The sequence below is a fragment of the Perissodus microlepis genome, chromosome 18 (genome assembly GCF_051167445.1).
Source record: "Perissodus microlepis isolate ML-2025 ecotype Zambia chromosome 18, ASM5116744v1, whole genome shotgun sequence".
In the NCBI taxonomy this organism is placed as follows: domain Eukaryota; kingdom Metazoa; phylum Chordata; class Actinopteri; order Cichliformes; family Cichlidae; genus Perissodus; species Perissodus microlepis.
In genome coordinates, this window is record NC_140478.1 from 27,255,221 (window position 1) to 27,269,166 (window position 13,946).

A 13,946-nucleotide genomic window follows, 5' to 3' on the forward strand; every position below is an offset into this window, starting at 1 on the left:
AGCCTTAAATCGTCTTCAGACTGTGCAGAATGCTGCAGCACGTCTCTTAACAGGCACCAAGAGAAGATCGCATATCACTCCAGTCTTGGCCTCCCTTCACTGGTTGCCTGTAAATTTTAGGTTTCATTTTAAAATTTTAGTTCTAACCTTTAGGGCCCTACATGGTCAGGCTCCTCAATATTTATCTGACCTGCTGAAACCACATACATCTTCTCGGGCTTTAAGGTCATTAGATCAGAGACTGCTGGTGGTACCGCGCACTCGTTTTAAAACTCGTGGTGATCGGGCCTTTCAGACTGTGGCACCACGGTTGTGGAATTCTCTCCCACTGTCTCTTCGCTGCACGGACTCCATTGATTCTTTTAAGAAACAGCTGAAGACATTTTTATTTAGAAAAGCATTTGATTAATTTCTTCTTATGCTGTTTTTATAGTTTTATAGTTTTACATTGTTTTATTTACTGTTATATTGTTTTTATATTCCCATTTCCTGTGTTGTAAAGCACTTTGTGATTTTTATCTGTGAAAAGCGCTATATAAATAAATTTTACTTACTTACTTACTTTTTTGAGGTGTAGTTTGAAAATAAACAGTAAAATGGTATTTGGATGGTCATAATGACATGATAGCAGACACATCGCAACTGACACTTTTCACCTTAGTTTCAATGAAATGTGATTATATCAATGTATTAAAAAGATAATAAAACAATTCTATTTCTTTAAACATTTCAGCAGGTTTAAATTATTCATAGTTTAAAGAAAGACAAAATTAGGTCAAGGGTAGCTTTTTTCAGGTGTGCTCTGATTCTTACTTGGCTGGCAGAAGCAACACTAGTGGGCTGAACCTATGTGAAAGCCACAGCTGCTGGGAAGGGAGCTGTCATGCAGGGTCCATAGTTCTATGCATAGCTCACTGTTAAAGACTTGGACTAACGTCAGCTGGTTATGGTGCAGACTGATGCAAATGCTCTTAACACTAAGTCTTCAGTTTGAAGCCCTGTTGGTTGGTAGAACTGTTGACGTAATGTCCTTACTTTTATCTTTGATATTTGTCTCTACAGTTGAATAAAGCCACTAAAATGGCCCCAAAAACAGAAACCTGGTGTTCACCACATGATGTATAAACACAAACACTGCAGTGCCTTAAAGGATCATTTAACATACATGCAAATTTTGCAGGCCCCAGTCTGCAGTGTGCCTGTATGAAATTGGTGAAAAACAACAGCCCGAAATGTTTTTTGGGGGACAACATTTTTTACATTTCCTTTTCTTTCATTACAGTTTTTCTGCAGGTGAGCACCTTTTTTGATTTACTACACACTCTACCATGGGCTCTTCAAATGTTTTTATTGTAAAAACCTATTCCTTGCTTTTATGGGGAGAAGCCAACATGCATGTTTTCAGTTTTTTCCCCCTTTCTTAAAGTCCTTTTCTTAAAAACAAAATACAGTTTTCACTGAACCATCTACTGTAATGAAGGAGAAAAAGCCCCCCAAATCATTAAAAAAGTCAGGTTGTGTTTAAATTGTGTTACACAGGTTAAAATTACTTACCGAAATAGTAACTTGTTGTTTTTTGTTTTTAGCTAGTTCTATCAGGTTGTGGCCATTATACAGCAGATTTTCCAGGCACCCGTTGAAGTTCTTCTTGGAGGTTACTGGTTTCTGAGAGACTTCACTCTGAACTGCCCCCAAACTCAGCTGTATGAAAACAATGATACACAAATAAACTGATTATTTTAAAAGAAGGAAACATAATATCTGCAACTCATCTTCTGCACTTTTGTTTGCACAAAAGGTAAAAGCTAAATTTATCCCTTTCTGTATTTGAAAATACCTGTTCAATGCTCCAGTGGCTGAAGTCTGCAGGGATTTGAACCCTCTCTGTGTGTTTGTCCACAGTGAGGTTTAGGTGAGAGCCACGCCGCTCCACTGCTACATGATGCCAGTGCTGATCATCCAACAGGCTGCCAAGGGAAACAAGGCGCTGGGGTTCAGTGGATGAAGTCCTGCCTGTAAAAGGGGTCAAGGAAAACAAAACAGCACTTAGGAGGACAAGGGTTATTTCTGATTTGACCGTTTTACTCAGGATCCCACTGAGAGGTTCATACAAAGGTCTGTATGAACCTCTATTCTCCATGATGTCTACTGAATATATCTGCATACTAGCATCTAATGCCAAACTCATAATAATGCCTAATCTGAAAAACCACAGTGGAAACATGGTGAGAAATAAATTAATCATAGAAGAGCACCACCAGGTCTTAATTAGTGGATAGATTTTTGCATCCCCCAAAGAACTGCGAGAGAAACTTTCTGCTGAGAGGAGAAACGTTAGAAAGAGCTGAACACGGTCAGTCATTAAAAATGTATAAGAAACCGTTTAGAGACAGACAATTCCAACTTCAGAGAGAGAAACACAAAGTTTGGAGAATGACGGACAAACGTGTCTTTGAGCCAACAGAAAAAAAGAAGACAAGCTCTGATGCTTTGTCTGTCCTGTTAATGCAACTATTGGAATGAGTCTTTTTATTACAGTCTGGACAAATAGAAAGAGACAGCTCAATCAATATAAGAGGAAGGATGGCACGGCTTAAAGACAAATAGGTTCTGTTTATAGGCATTGATTAATGCAGCCCTTATTATGTTGTGAGCAGCAGGAAAGAGAGGAAGAGGACCTTATGATAGAGTGTAAACAGATGATTTGATTGAAGCTTGAATAACAAGAGAAAACTGGCATCGCTATGAAAGACGAAAGGGCAAACAAAGAGAAAATAAAGGAATTTTAATAAATACAGTCTTGCCCTCTCTTCCATTATTTGTTACCTTTTCTTCCCTTTTCACTGTGACTCCCACCCCATCCTTATCTCCTCTCCCTTTTTTAGCAGTACAGAGCTCATGAGGGGGAACAAAATAAGATATATTTTTTCTAAAGCAGCAAAAAGAATGCACAAGTAGATGATGACTACCAATGCGTTGAATTTTTGAAGAAAGTAAGAAAAATCATGCTGCAAAATTCTATGCTATTCTTAAATGTTTTGAGCTCCATTTTTATTTAAATTGTGATGCAGGGGTCATCAGAAATCAATAGGTTACTTCCTCATGGGAGCAAGAATGCACACAGCAAATATTAACAAGGACCAGGTCACCAGATATAAAAAATTCAAAGGGTAGGGTGATGAGGCAAAGAAGAAAGGTCATGGAGTCTTAAAAAAAAGTAAACGTCACTATACGCATTATTTTTTATTGTGTGACATATCAACATGAAGCCCAGAAAATCAGGCTGTGGTGATGAATAAGAGCAAGGAAAATCTTTGGATAAATAACTGAAAAAAATGACAATGACTATGGCATATTTTATTAATGACTAAGAGGGTCAGACAGGATGTGTTTACCTCTTTTTCACAGCATTTGCTGAACACTTGCTGCAGACTAAGTCTATATGATGTGTTGTTGACTGTACCTTATTATGCAGGAAGATGTTTTTCTTCAGGAGCAGCTGTCAATGTATTCGACTCGAAACATATTTTGCAAACTTTGGGATACCAAATAGTTATCAGCCTGGTAAGGTATTAGGAAACTCTCATGGGGTTTAAAAGTGAGTCGAGAGGACTTGGCCAGTCATTACAGGGTGCAAATGGTCCATACATATTCTAACGTCACCTGCTGGCAGTATTTTGGAGTTTCTGCGAATCTGTCCTTCTGCGTTAAAGGGGTAAACAAGTATCCAAACATGTTAAAAAGATGTCTTACGGCTCACATCGTGTACTGGAGCTTGAAAAAAGAACAATCACTATGTTTGTTTTCCTAAACTGACAAAAGTAAGAGACAAAGACTGAACTGAGTTCAGTCAAAGACACACCTTTATATGGTATTTACAGGTTTATAGTAGATAAATATAAAGCAGCAGTAATAATAAATCTAAATGTTAAAATAATCTTTCAAATGCCTGTAAACTGACTACTAGACTGAATTTATAACTAGAGGCTGATAACATCTCCGTATATCGCTATGGTATTTATAGATGAAAATTAAAACTGTGAAGAAGAGACAAGGGAAACACCGTTCAACCTTGTTATCAGTGTTGCAGTTGCATCGCTGGCCTGCCAGAGAGTACTTCCCATTTGGCAAATGTTTGGACTGTCACAAACACAACAACAAGCTGATCTGAGTAAAGTGGGAAAGAATCTGGGGAAATCTGTTTCTTTAGTATTTTTTAGGTAAATATGGCCTAATATCTAGAATAATAGTAGTATTTTGATTAAATGTTTTTAAGTCTGTTTAAGAGATACAAAGTCTGTTTTTTAAAAACAAACTTTTTCATTAATTCAATTTGATATCATATCATATCATTTTAAATCATGAAAAAAATAGCATGAGGTGAAGGATCTATTGCTTTATTAAGTATTCAGGTTGTGTATCATGTTTTTAAAAAGTAACTAAGTCAAAGTAATTACTTTTGAAAATAAGTAATCAGTAAAGTAACAGGATTACTTTCTTGGAGAAGTAATCAGTAATTAGTAACTAATTACTATTTTCAAGTAACTGACCAACACTGGTTATGACACAAATTTCCCTTCTGTTTTCCAGAACAGTGTTGCCGTTTGCCTCATAAAGTAAAACTGCCTCTGCTCCAGGAGGGGGTCCTGGACTAACAGACCTGGATGTGTTAGTCATAGTATACTAAAGCAGACCGTGTGTGAGCTCAGGGTCAGTGCACACAGCAGATGAACTAAATTACACAATATGTAACCCAAAAAGCACATGTAGGGCTAAACTGGGCAAGGACGAGGAAGAAAAACAAAAAAATGATGGGCGAGACAGATATAATGAGACAGAAAGATGAAGGGCACTCAACCAAAAAAAAAAAAAAAAAACATTATATATTGTATACACAGTATTGTTGTGAGGGGAAAACAGAATATATGAGACACAAAGATAACAGTTTTTAGAGGCAGATAGCCTCTTGTGATGTCGGAAATGTAAGGAGCAGGAGATCTAGGGAGATAAACAGTAATCAAAAAGAAAACAGAAAATATTTAGAAACTGGCAAAAGCAGAAAAAAGAAAGAATAAAGACAAATTGGCTTTGATTTCATTCAGCTCTCATCTCTCTTTATGATAAAAGTCTTTTTTTTTCCTTTTTGAAAAGGACAGTTACTGATATAACTTCTGAAGTTACAGTGAAGCTGCTGTTTGAGCATGTTTAACATAGCGTGAAAAATCTTATTTTCACCATGGACGCCCACATACATCTGTGATTACTGGCAATTAATGGTTGATTACAGTCTATGAAGTCCCACTTAGGTATTTGATAAATTTTGGAGTCTGTGATTAGAGATGAGAGATCTTTGTGCTGCCTCTAAATTCCAGCGCACAGACTTGAACCTGAACTCCCATAACAATTTACAGCGCTCTTTACTGGGAGAAACTCTCACTCATGACGCAGTGGAACCCGTTTCACCTGAATCCCCAGCTCTACTCAGAATACACCCATAACACCTATGACAGTGTAGTCACTGTGGGGCGATCGTGGCTCAAGAGTTGGCCATTCGTCTTGTAATCGGAAGGTTGCCGGTTCGAGCCCCAGCTCTGACAGTCTTGGTCGTTGTGTCCTTGGGCAAGACACTTCACCCGTTGCCTACTGGTGGTGGTCAGAGGGCCCAGTGGCGCCAGTGTCCGGAAGCCTCGCCTCTGTCAGTGTGCCCCAGGGTGGCTGTGGCTACAATGTAGCTTGCCATCACCAGTGTGCGAGTGTGTGTGAATGGGTGGATGACTGAATATGTAAAGCACTTTGGGGTCCTTAGGGACTAGTAAAGCGCTATACAAATATAGACCATTTACCTCATAGTCCAATATCACAGCCAAGTATGCTGACAGCACAGTGGTAGTGGGCCTGATCTCCAGTAATGATGAATCTGCCTAGTGGGATGAGATCAACCACCTGCCTTTCTGGTGTAAGAAGAACAATCTTGAGCTGAACACCTGTAGGCCAAGGCGATCATTGTGAGAAATATCAGGAAACAGGAGAAACGCTTCCATTGTCATAGCAAAAATGGAGCCCAGGTGGAGGGGCTGGATAACTTTATATAGCTTGGTGTTCTCCCAGGACCTGCCATTAACACCCCAGTGAGGAAAGTCCATCACACGTCTACTTTATTACCTTAGATAATTAAAGGACTCCAAACACCCACCAGGGCAGCATGGTGGTGCAGTGGTTAAAACTCTTGCCTCACAGCAAGTTTGAATCCACCTGGCTGGGGTCTCTCTGTGTTTGTGTGGTTTCTCTCTGAGTACTCTTGTGTTTTTTTTTAACTCATAGTCCAAAGACATGCACTTAGTAGGGTTAGGTTAACTGATGATTCTAAATTGCCAATAGGTGAGAGTGAGAATTACTGTCCTATCACTATGGATTACACTTGTGTATGCAAGAAATTTGAGTACACGGTTTTGAAATTATGCTAGTTTTTAATTTAATTGGCTGCAAGGTTATTCCTTTTGTCTGTTAAAAAAGCACTGACATATTTAAGGATAAGCTCATGGACACAAAGGTGTATTTAGCTGCTAATGGAAAAGGGAAAGATGTTCAGAGGTTCGTGAAATGGAGCAAGAGACAGAAGACTGATAGATGTAAACGTACTTCAGCAACCAGATGGGCTTCCCGATGAGAGATGTGCCATATGGTGATGATTCAGCATGGCAGCCAGACAAACTCTGCTTTAACCCCATTTACACACACACACACACACACCTGCCGTGCATCAACTCTCCGCACAGTCCAGCCCTAACACATGCTACACTGAACGGGAGCCATCCATCATGGCTGTAACTAGACAGAGACGCAAAAGCAGAATTTGGAGCCAAGATTTAAACCAATCAGGTGCCAGTATACATGCCATCGATCTGATCCACCGAAAGCCAATCTTAGTAATTTTAGTGGTTTTTATATTGTCCTCAACCTTTAAACAGATGTTCTGCACTAACACAAACAAGTGACTTACAAATACAAAAATACTTTCTATCTTATTAAATTGTTGTTTAGACATAACAAGTACAATAAGCTGTCAGATTGGAACATATTTTAAATTTAAAGAAATTTAAATGTGAGACATAACAATATAAGGCAGTAAACTTTTCATATAATAAAGGTGTTCTTGGTTTTGATACTTCCAATTCAGTTATATTTCTGTAGATCTGGTTAACAACTCATCTCAACGTGCTTCTTATTTTAAAGACTTTACAGTATTATTTTCTATCAACTTTTCAGCTGATGAAAATAGCATTCATACTGAAATCTCAGCCATACCCAAGTATATTATTAACGGATGTAAATGTTCTTGATATCAGTTAATAGATCTGTGTGTTTACCTTTTCTCAGCAGCAGTAGTAGCTTTCCTCTCTCTAACTCCAGACTGAGGCTGAGTCCTTCCTGTCCCTCTGCCTGCAGCAGTGTCCCAGAATTCCTCAGGGCTTTAAACTTCAGAGTGACAACATCTCTGGATGTCCGCTTAAGCCCAGAAGTCAACCAGTACAACAGACCGCTGCTGCCACCATCAAAGCTAACCACATCAGAGGCTGAAAATGAAAGAAAACATCAGTAGAGAACTCAGGACTTTATGTTCAGAAGTCTGTGCTGTAAAGGAAGGGAGCAATCAGATCGAGACATAAGCTCAAATATAATCATGCACCTGACTTGACCAGCTCAAACTGTGATTGTTCTTTCACTGTTAAGGAATATAGCCCTCACATTTTACTAGCCAATAAGAAATTATGTGTTTTAAATGTATGCATTACACACAATCTTACGAGGGTAACACAAAAATGCAAGTGTATCACTGCTTGCTGACATGTAAAAAAGGCTGAATGCAACTACTTTGTAATAAGATAACTTACAAGAAAATTCACCACCTTGTATTTTTTTTTTTTTAAACAGATGTATAAAACAGCCTTTTCCCCAAAAGGTTTGTATACGCTACACATTTAACTGTCAGCATGACGAAAGTAGTTAAGCTGTGAAAGCAGAAGTGACATGTGGTAATTTTTGTTTTCAATGCAAACAGTGGATATATCCACTAAAGAAACTGTGAGACACTTGATGTTTATTCAGAGGGAAAAAATCTGTGTTTTGAAATGTGAAGCTGCAAAAGTTGACACGCATGGCTGAAGACTAAGTTTTGTGATGTGGGCTTGCTATCACTTTAATTAATTCAGTTAACCTGTGAAATCTGCAAAACGAAAAGTAGAGCCAACTAAATTGTTATCACAGTATGTTTTCTGGCTTACGTGATGAATGTGTGAAACGGATGGTTGTCGAGGTTGATTACAGAGGTGAAAATTGAAAATGTGAGCGAGGGAAACAATAGCTGGCAGGCTTTAGGCGTCATGGTGTATTTAAAAAACACACACACACACAACAAAATGTTACAATATCAAGAAGGGTGATAATTGATGTGATAACATCTTGGTTGTAAAAACAATAAAAACCAAGAACACGACGCAACATAATGAAGTGTGAAACTTGGAAAACAAGAAAAGTTGAAGTATTCAGAGGATACAGAACAACACATACTTAGAGTAATGGTGAAAAAACTTTTTCGAAGCCAAATATATATTTTCTTCTGTAAACACAGAATTTCTTTTAATTCAAGATACATTCTTAAAAATGACACAATATTTCTTGTTAAGAGGCTAGAAAAAACTTTGCATTTCATTTCTTTTGAAAACCTTCACTTCAGCCTTTTCAGTCATTCCACTAATTTATCTTTGTTACTTTTACTTAAGTTTCTTTTAATAACTGTGATAAATTTATAGCCCTTGGATATGATTAAACATATCTTTAACACAGTGAATAAATAACAGAATATATCAATAATCTAATAATGCTAAGTGGCTCTGCTAGTGTTTTATAAATGATCCCTATTCTTACAATTCTAATTACATTAGTTTTATATTTCTGCTTTGTACACTTACTCATTTCACTTACTTGGTTATTTGAGTTAAATACTTTGGACCTGTGTAGTTTTGTTATGTCGTCTTAGAAAGCTTCAATTCTTTAATACAATTAAGAAAGAAAGTATTAAAATGAATGAATAAAGTTATTTGATCTGAATCTGATTTGATTCGATCTCCTTACAAATCTGTAAAGATTTCCATTTGTCTAGTAAAGAATATACGACTTACTGTAAGGACATCCATAGGTCTCCAGCCGGAGTCCAATCCGACCGTTTGGATTCCAGTCCAGAGGAATGAGACGGATAAAGCGGGCGATCGCCGGCTGCTGCAGCTTGTAGTGGACCACACTGTCTGCGTTACTGTTGCCTGGAAAAGACTAAAATCACAGACAAAAGATCATGTGCTGCACTATCCTTACACGAAAAAGCTGTAATTTACTTTTCAGCATATAGATTGATTGGTCTCTGTGGTTTCTGTTTACATCCCCTTCAGTTTGGCTTATCCTTTTTGTTCATTTTCACAGCAGATTTTTGTAGCATTAACTATTAACTTTCTGCACATATATATACATATATAAAAATTATACATATACATATTACTCAACTCCTAACTCTGAGTTACGTCTTTTATTGCATAGTTTTGGCTTTTGCTTTTCCATGCTTTAATGAAAGTTTCTTTTTGGAATTCTAGACTGCATCTTTGCTGCTTGGTTTGCCACAGGGACTCTCTTCTCTCTTCCTGTGTATCAGTCTGCTGTGTAAACACTCTTACAATGGTTTGGATTTTGAATTGCTTTGTGTGATTGGGAGTCAGCTCCCACTTTTACTTTGTTATATAGACCAGCGGTCCCCAACCTTTTTTGCGCCACGGACCGGTTTATGCCCGACATTATTTTCACGGACCGGCCTTTAACGTGTCGCGGATAAATACAACAAAATAAAAGTAGTACCGGTACCGAAAAAAAGAAGATTTATTCATAACACACGTGAAAAGACCCAGGAAAACCGAGTTAACGATAAAAACGATAACAAAATAACGCTGAAAACCGATAAAAACCCTGAAAACCATACATTTCACACCTGAGCCTCAACTCTCGCGGCCCGGTACCAAACGACTCACGGACCGGTACCGGTCCGAGGCCCAGGGGTTGGGGACCGCTGATATAGACCACTAGGTGACTACTTTTACTGTTTTAAATCTGGTATGCAACATTTGCAGTGCATCTCTGGGTATATCTGCATCCATCATCACCAAAGAGCATTAGCATATAATAATACAGGTCTGCAAATACAGTGGATATCAATCATTTTAACAAGACTAAGTCAACAGCCTCCTCTGCTGACACAATTGTGACCATGAACAAAAGGCTAACATCAGCATGCTAACATGCTTACAGTGACAAATGACATAATATCTATCATAATGACAAAACTTCTAGGTGCAACAGATGCATTGAACAAAGTAAGATTCAAACGAAGTATTTCTTTAAGATATGTTTTTGGCCTGAAGTTTTAATAGGTATAGTTAGAAATCAAGACACAAATCACCCACACAGTATGAATCCTAACCTCCAGTCCACCTGACAGCTCAGGCAAGATCACATTTGGTGGAATTTAGGGGGAATTTAAATCCAGGGTCTCTTCCCTGTACCCTGTCTCCCATTGACTTCAGAGCATTTCACCGAGTATAAAGGTTATAAAGCTGGGCTGTATGTAACTAAAAGACACACCGCATTAAGCATCGGGTATCTGATTTAAGTACAAAAATGCATAGTGTTGAAGAGATCCTTAGAACTGCAGTGAAAATATAACCTGTAAAAACTGTATCTGTTTTGTGTTTTTTGGTGCCAAGACCCAATAAATGGTTCTGGAACTTACATCTGAGTCTGAGAACTTGCATCGTCTTTGTGCAATGATGACACTTGTCTCGTCAAAATTTCCATAACAGTTCATCACTTCCATAACCAAAACTGTCTGTATAAAATTTCATTTCAATCACTCAGATGATGATTGGATTTTTCACACAAAACTGAGGAAATGAACAAATAAAAAAAGTTAATGGTATTTTGCTCTGATGTTGCTTTGGATTAACAATAAACAGCCTGCCTTTAAAAATGTGAACAGAAAATTGTTTCCTTCTTACTCCGGGCTGGGTGACAAATGGCTTAATTTGGTTTATTTTATTTATTTTATTTTTTTACAGCCATTCTATCTGGCAATCTATCATAATTACATGCATCCTGTGAAGTTGACACGCAGGTTAACTGGCTCCCGCACTACTGAAAAAAAAGCTTATACACATAATTAACTCATTAACTTAGGAGAGTTGGATCTGCTTATATGGTGAAAAGAAGAATGATGTGTAACTTTAATAGTGTACATATCTGTATGTTTGTGCCTGGATACTGCTCATGTTTTTAAAATAAAAGCTTCCTCTGTTGTTTCCGCTAAAAGGAACAAATTGGCTGCAGTGCTGCGCACACACACACACACACACACACACACACACACACACACACACACACACAGTGATACAAGATTCCAGCAAGCACACCAACATATTATGGTATATAAAATTAGCAGCATATGTGAACTGACAGTACTGTACCGTGGACCCTAGGAGCTGTGCATGCTTGGGTTATGAGGAGGCCTTATTTTTAGACCAGGCAGCTGAACAGTTTTTCATCTCAGCTGATGAACCAGAAGAGCATTCAGCCCAGCAAAGCCCAGACTTCGTGGATAGAGCAGCATCTCATTTACTTTAACAGTCAGAGAAGAGAAAGCCCTGGAAGAGTCCTTGAACACAAACACTCAGTTTTCTGTCTTGCATTGTTCATTCACTTGACATGGACAGGTGCACTAAGACTGCCCCTATGTTAAGCAACTGTAAATATCTGTTAGGTGTACAATTATATATTATTATTAATTATTATTATTATTAACTTATATGAATGGGCTTTCTATCATTTACTCAAGACAGCTTAAAACTCTTGATTCATATAATTTTATTTATACAAAAGAGCCAAGACAAGAGAAAAAGCTGCCAAAGGAAGGTGATTGTCATTGTCTCTCGAGTATCTAACACGTTCTCATCCCAACAGGTAAAATACAGAGGACTTGCCACAGTCGTCTGTATTTTACCTGTTGGGAATGAGAGCGAGTTGGAATGAATCTATAAATGTGTTTTACTTGTGAAATGAAAATAATAAACCTAACAAAGCATTATGTACGTTAAATCTGTTCACTTTCAGATCCTGAATCAGTTTGGAAAACACTACGTGATGGCCCCAACACGAAGCTATTTTATTGTTGAATTATCAGAAATACTTTGATGCGTTTGTGTTGGAATGGACAGCTGGATCCTGTGCTCTAAGCATCTCTTACCGCCGCGAGCGGGTTTATATTGGAGTCAATTGAGAACCCAGAATGTTTCAAACAGACGAGGAAGGGTACCTTTTGCGTCACTATGAGACGCCTAGGGGTGTGACAATGATACGCGTTGGGAATGATAATGGGCTGTTTAGTTCTCATTTGGGTCCAAGTCTAATTTCTTCCCTTTGTCTTCTGGATTTTCTTCTGCTTTTTTCCTTGTCTCTCTTTTTGAGTACCCACTGTCTTACTTTGTAGAGTTACTTGCCGTGCTTACCCTATGTGCCTCCGGGAACAATGATACAATTTTAATATCTTCCCCTTAGTTTCCCTTTCTCATGGAAAGAAAGATACAACCCTGCCAGAAAAAGCAGCACCAAAAAGTGGTGTGGTTGATCCGGCTGCTTTGTCATCAACTTTTTCTCTGACAAGCTCTCTAAGCCCGGCTGACTAACTCACAAAAGTTCAGAAACACTTTGAAATGTGACTGGGATTGTGCAGAGTTTATGTAGAGCATCAGATCAACATGTTTTTAAGCTGTGAAGAGCTGTCCTCTGCTCTCTCTCACAGATCCTCAGCGCCGAGATTAACTCAATTCTTTTCACAGGAGGAAATTGCCACGACTCGACTCCTAATCGAAAGCTTCTCTCTGCAGCACTGTAACAAATGCGGCTTCACCCCGGATAAATGGTCATGCTCACAGTGGAGCAGTATACCATATTTTGCATGTGTACTAGACTACTGGATTTGACATTAAAGCCACTGGAGACATATTTACAATGGGCTCACTGTTCTTACAGGATTTTTTCCTGTGTTTTTATAGATCACAAAAACTAAAAACTACCGAGTATCCCTCTGATACTGACCCATATTTTCATAGTGGGCCAAGTGCAAGTCTGACAAGACACCTGCAAAGGAAAAACATCGAAGCAATGTGCTATGAGGGAATGCCTCACTGCTTCTTCAGTCCTAAAGAAGCAACTGACTCGTTGACAGTCAAGATTTAAACTAACACACAATGTGTGATTTATGTAGCATTACCATTCCTATAGCTGGGATTTATTTATCCCAAAGACTGCAGTATTTTATTTAATATTCAAAGCAGTCAGGCAAGAGACGCAGCTTCTGAACCTTGTAGAAAGAAGTTAAAGAGTAAAGTATAAAACTATAGCCAGTAGCTGTGTTACTTAGCTTATAATGGAGACTGAAGGAAGCTAAAAAGCGTGTGATGTTTGTAGTGTGCAAGTATCACAAAAATGTAATTTCTATTCAAAAATCGAATACAGAAAACAATCCATAGTTATTAAAAAAAATAAAATTACATTATCAAAACTATTATAACATCCTTTGACGTTTTTAAAGTCACCCTCATGTCCATACCGTACATCAAGTGAAAGGACAGGTGAGACTGAATATGTGCATATGTAAAGACGTCCTTGAATTGAATTTAAAACAAAGTTGTAGTTTTCTTCAGTTTAGCATTCAGAAAGCCTTTAGATTAAATTGCACAGCCTCGGTCTCCTTGTCTCACTTGTGTCCGTCAACAGCAGCTTAAGTGTTTTGGCAACAGGTCAGCATAGTCAGCAGAGCCCTTTCATTGGTTCATCCATTATTAATGAAGAGTCAA

General features: G+C 38.1%; 1 protein-coding gene across 1 annotated transcript in view; it reads right to left on the bottom strand.

Annotated features, from left to right (window-relative positions):
• The window catches only part of LOC146368057 (contactin-associated protein-like 4), a 122,057-nt gene that overhangs the window by 52,670 nt on the left and 55,441 nt on the right, over positions 1-13,946 (bottom strand). Inside the window, exons 4-7 of the mRNA XM_084911841.1 lie at positions 9,180-9,327; positions 7,368-7,574; positions 1,838-2,013; positions 1,555-1,701 (exon numbers count right to left, since the gene is read on the bottom strand). Of these exons, the coding sequence (XP_084767967.1) occupies positions 1,555-1,701; positions 1,838-2,013; positions 7,368-7,574; positions 9,180-9,327 (678 nt within the window). The remainder of the gene's footprint in view (positions 1-1,554; positions 1,702-1,837; positions 2,014-7,367; positions 7,575-9,179; positions 9,328-13,946) is intronic.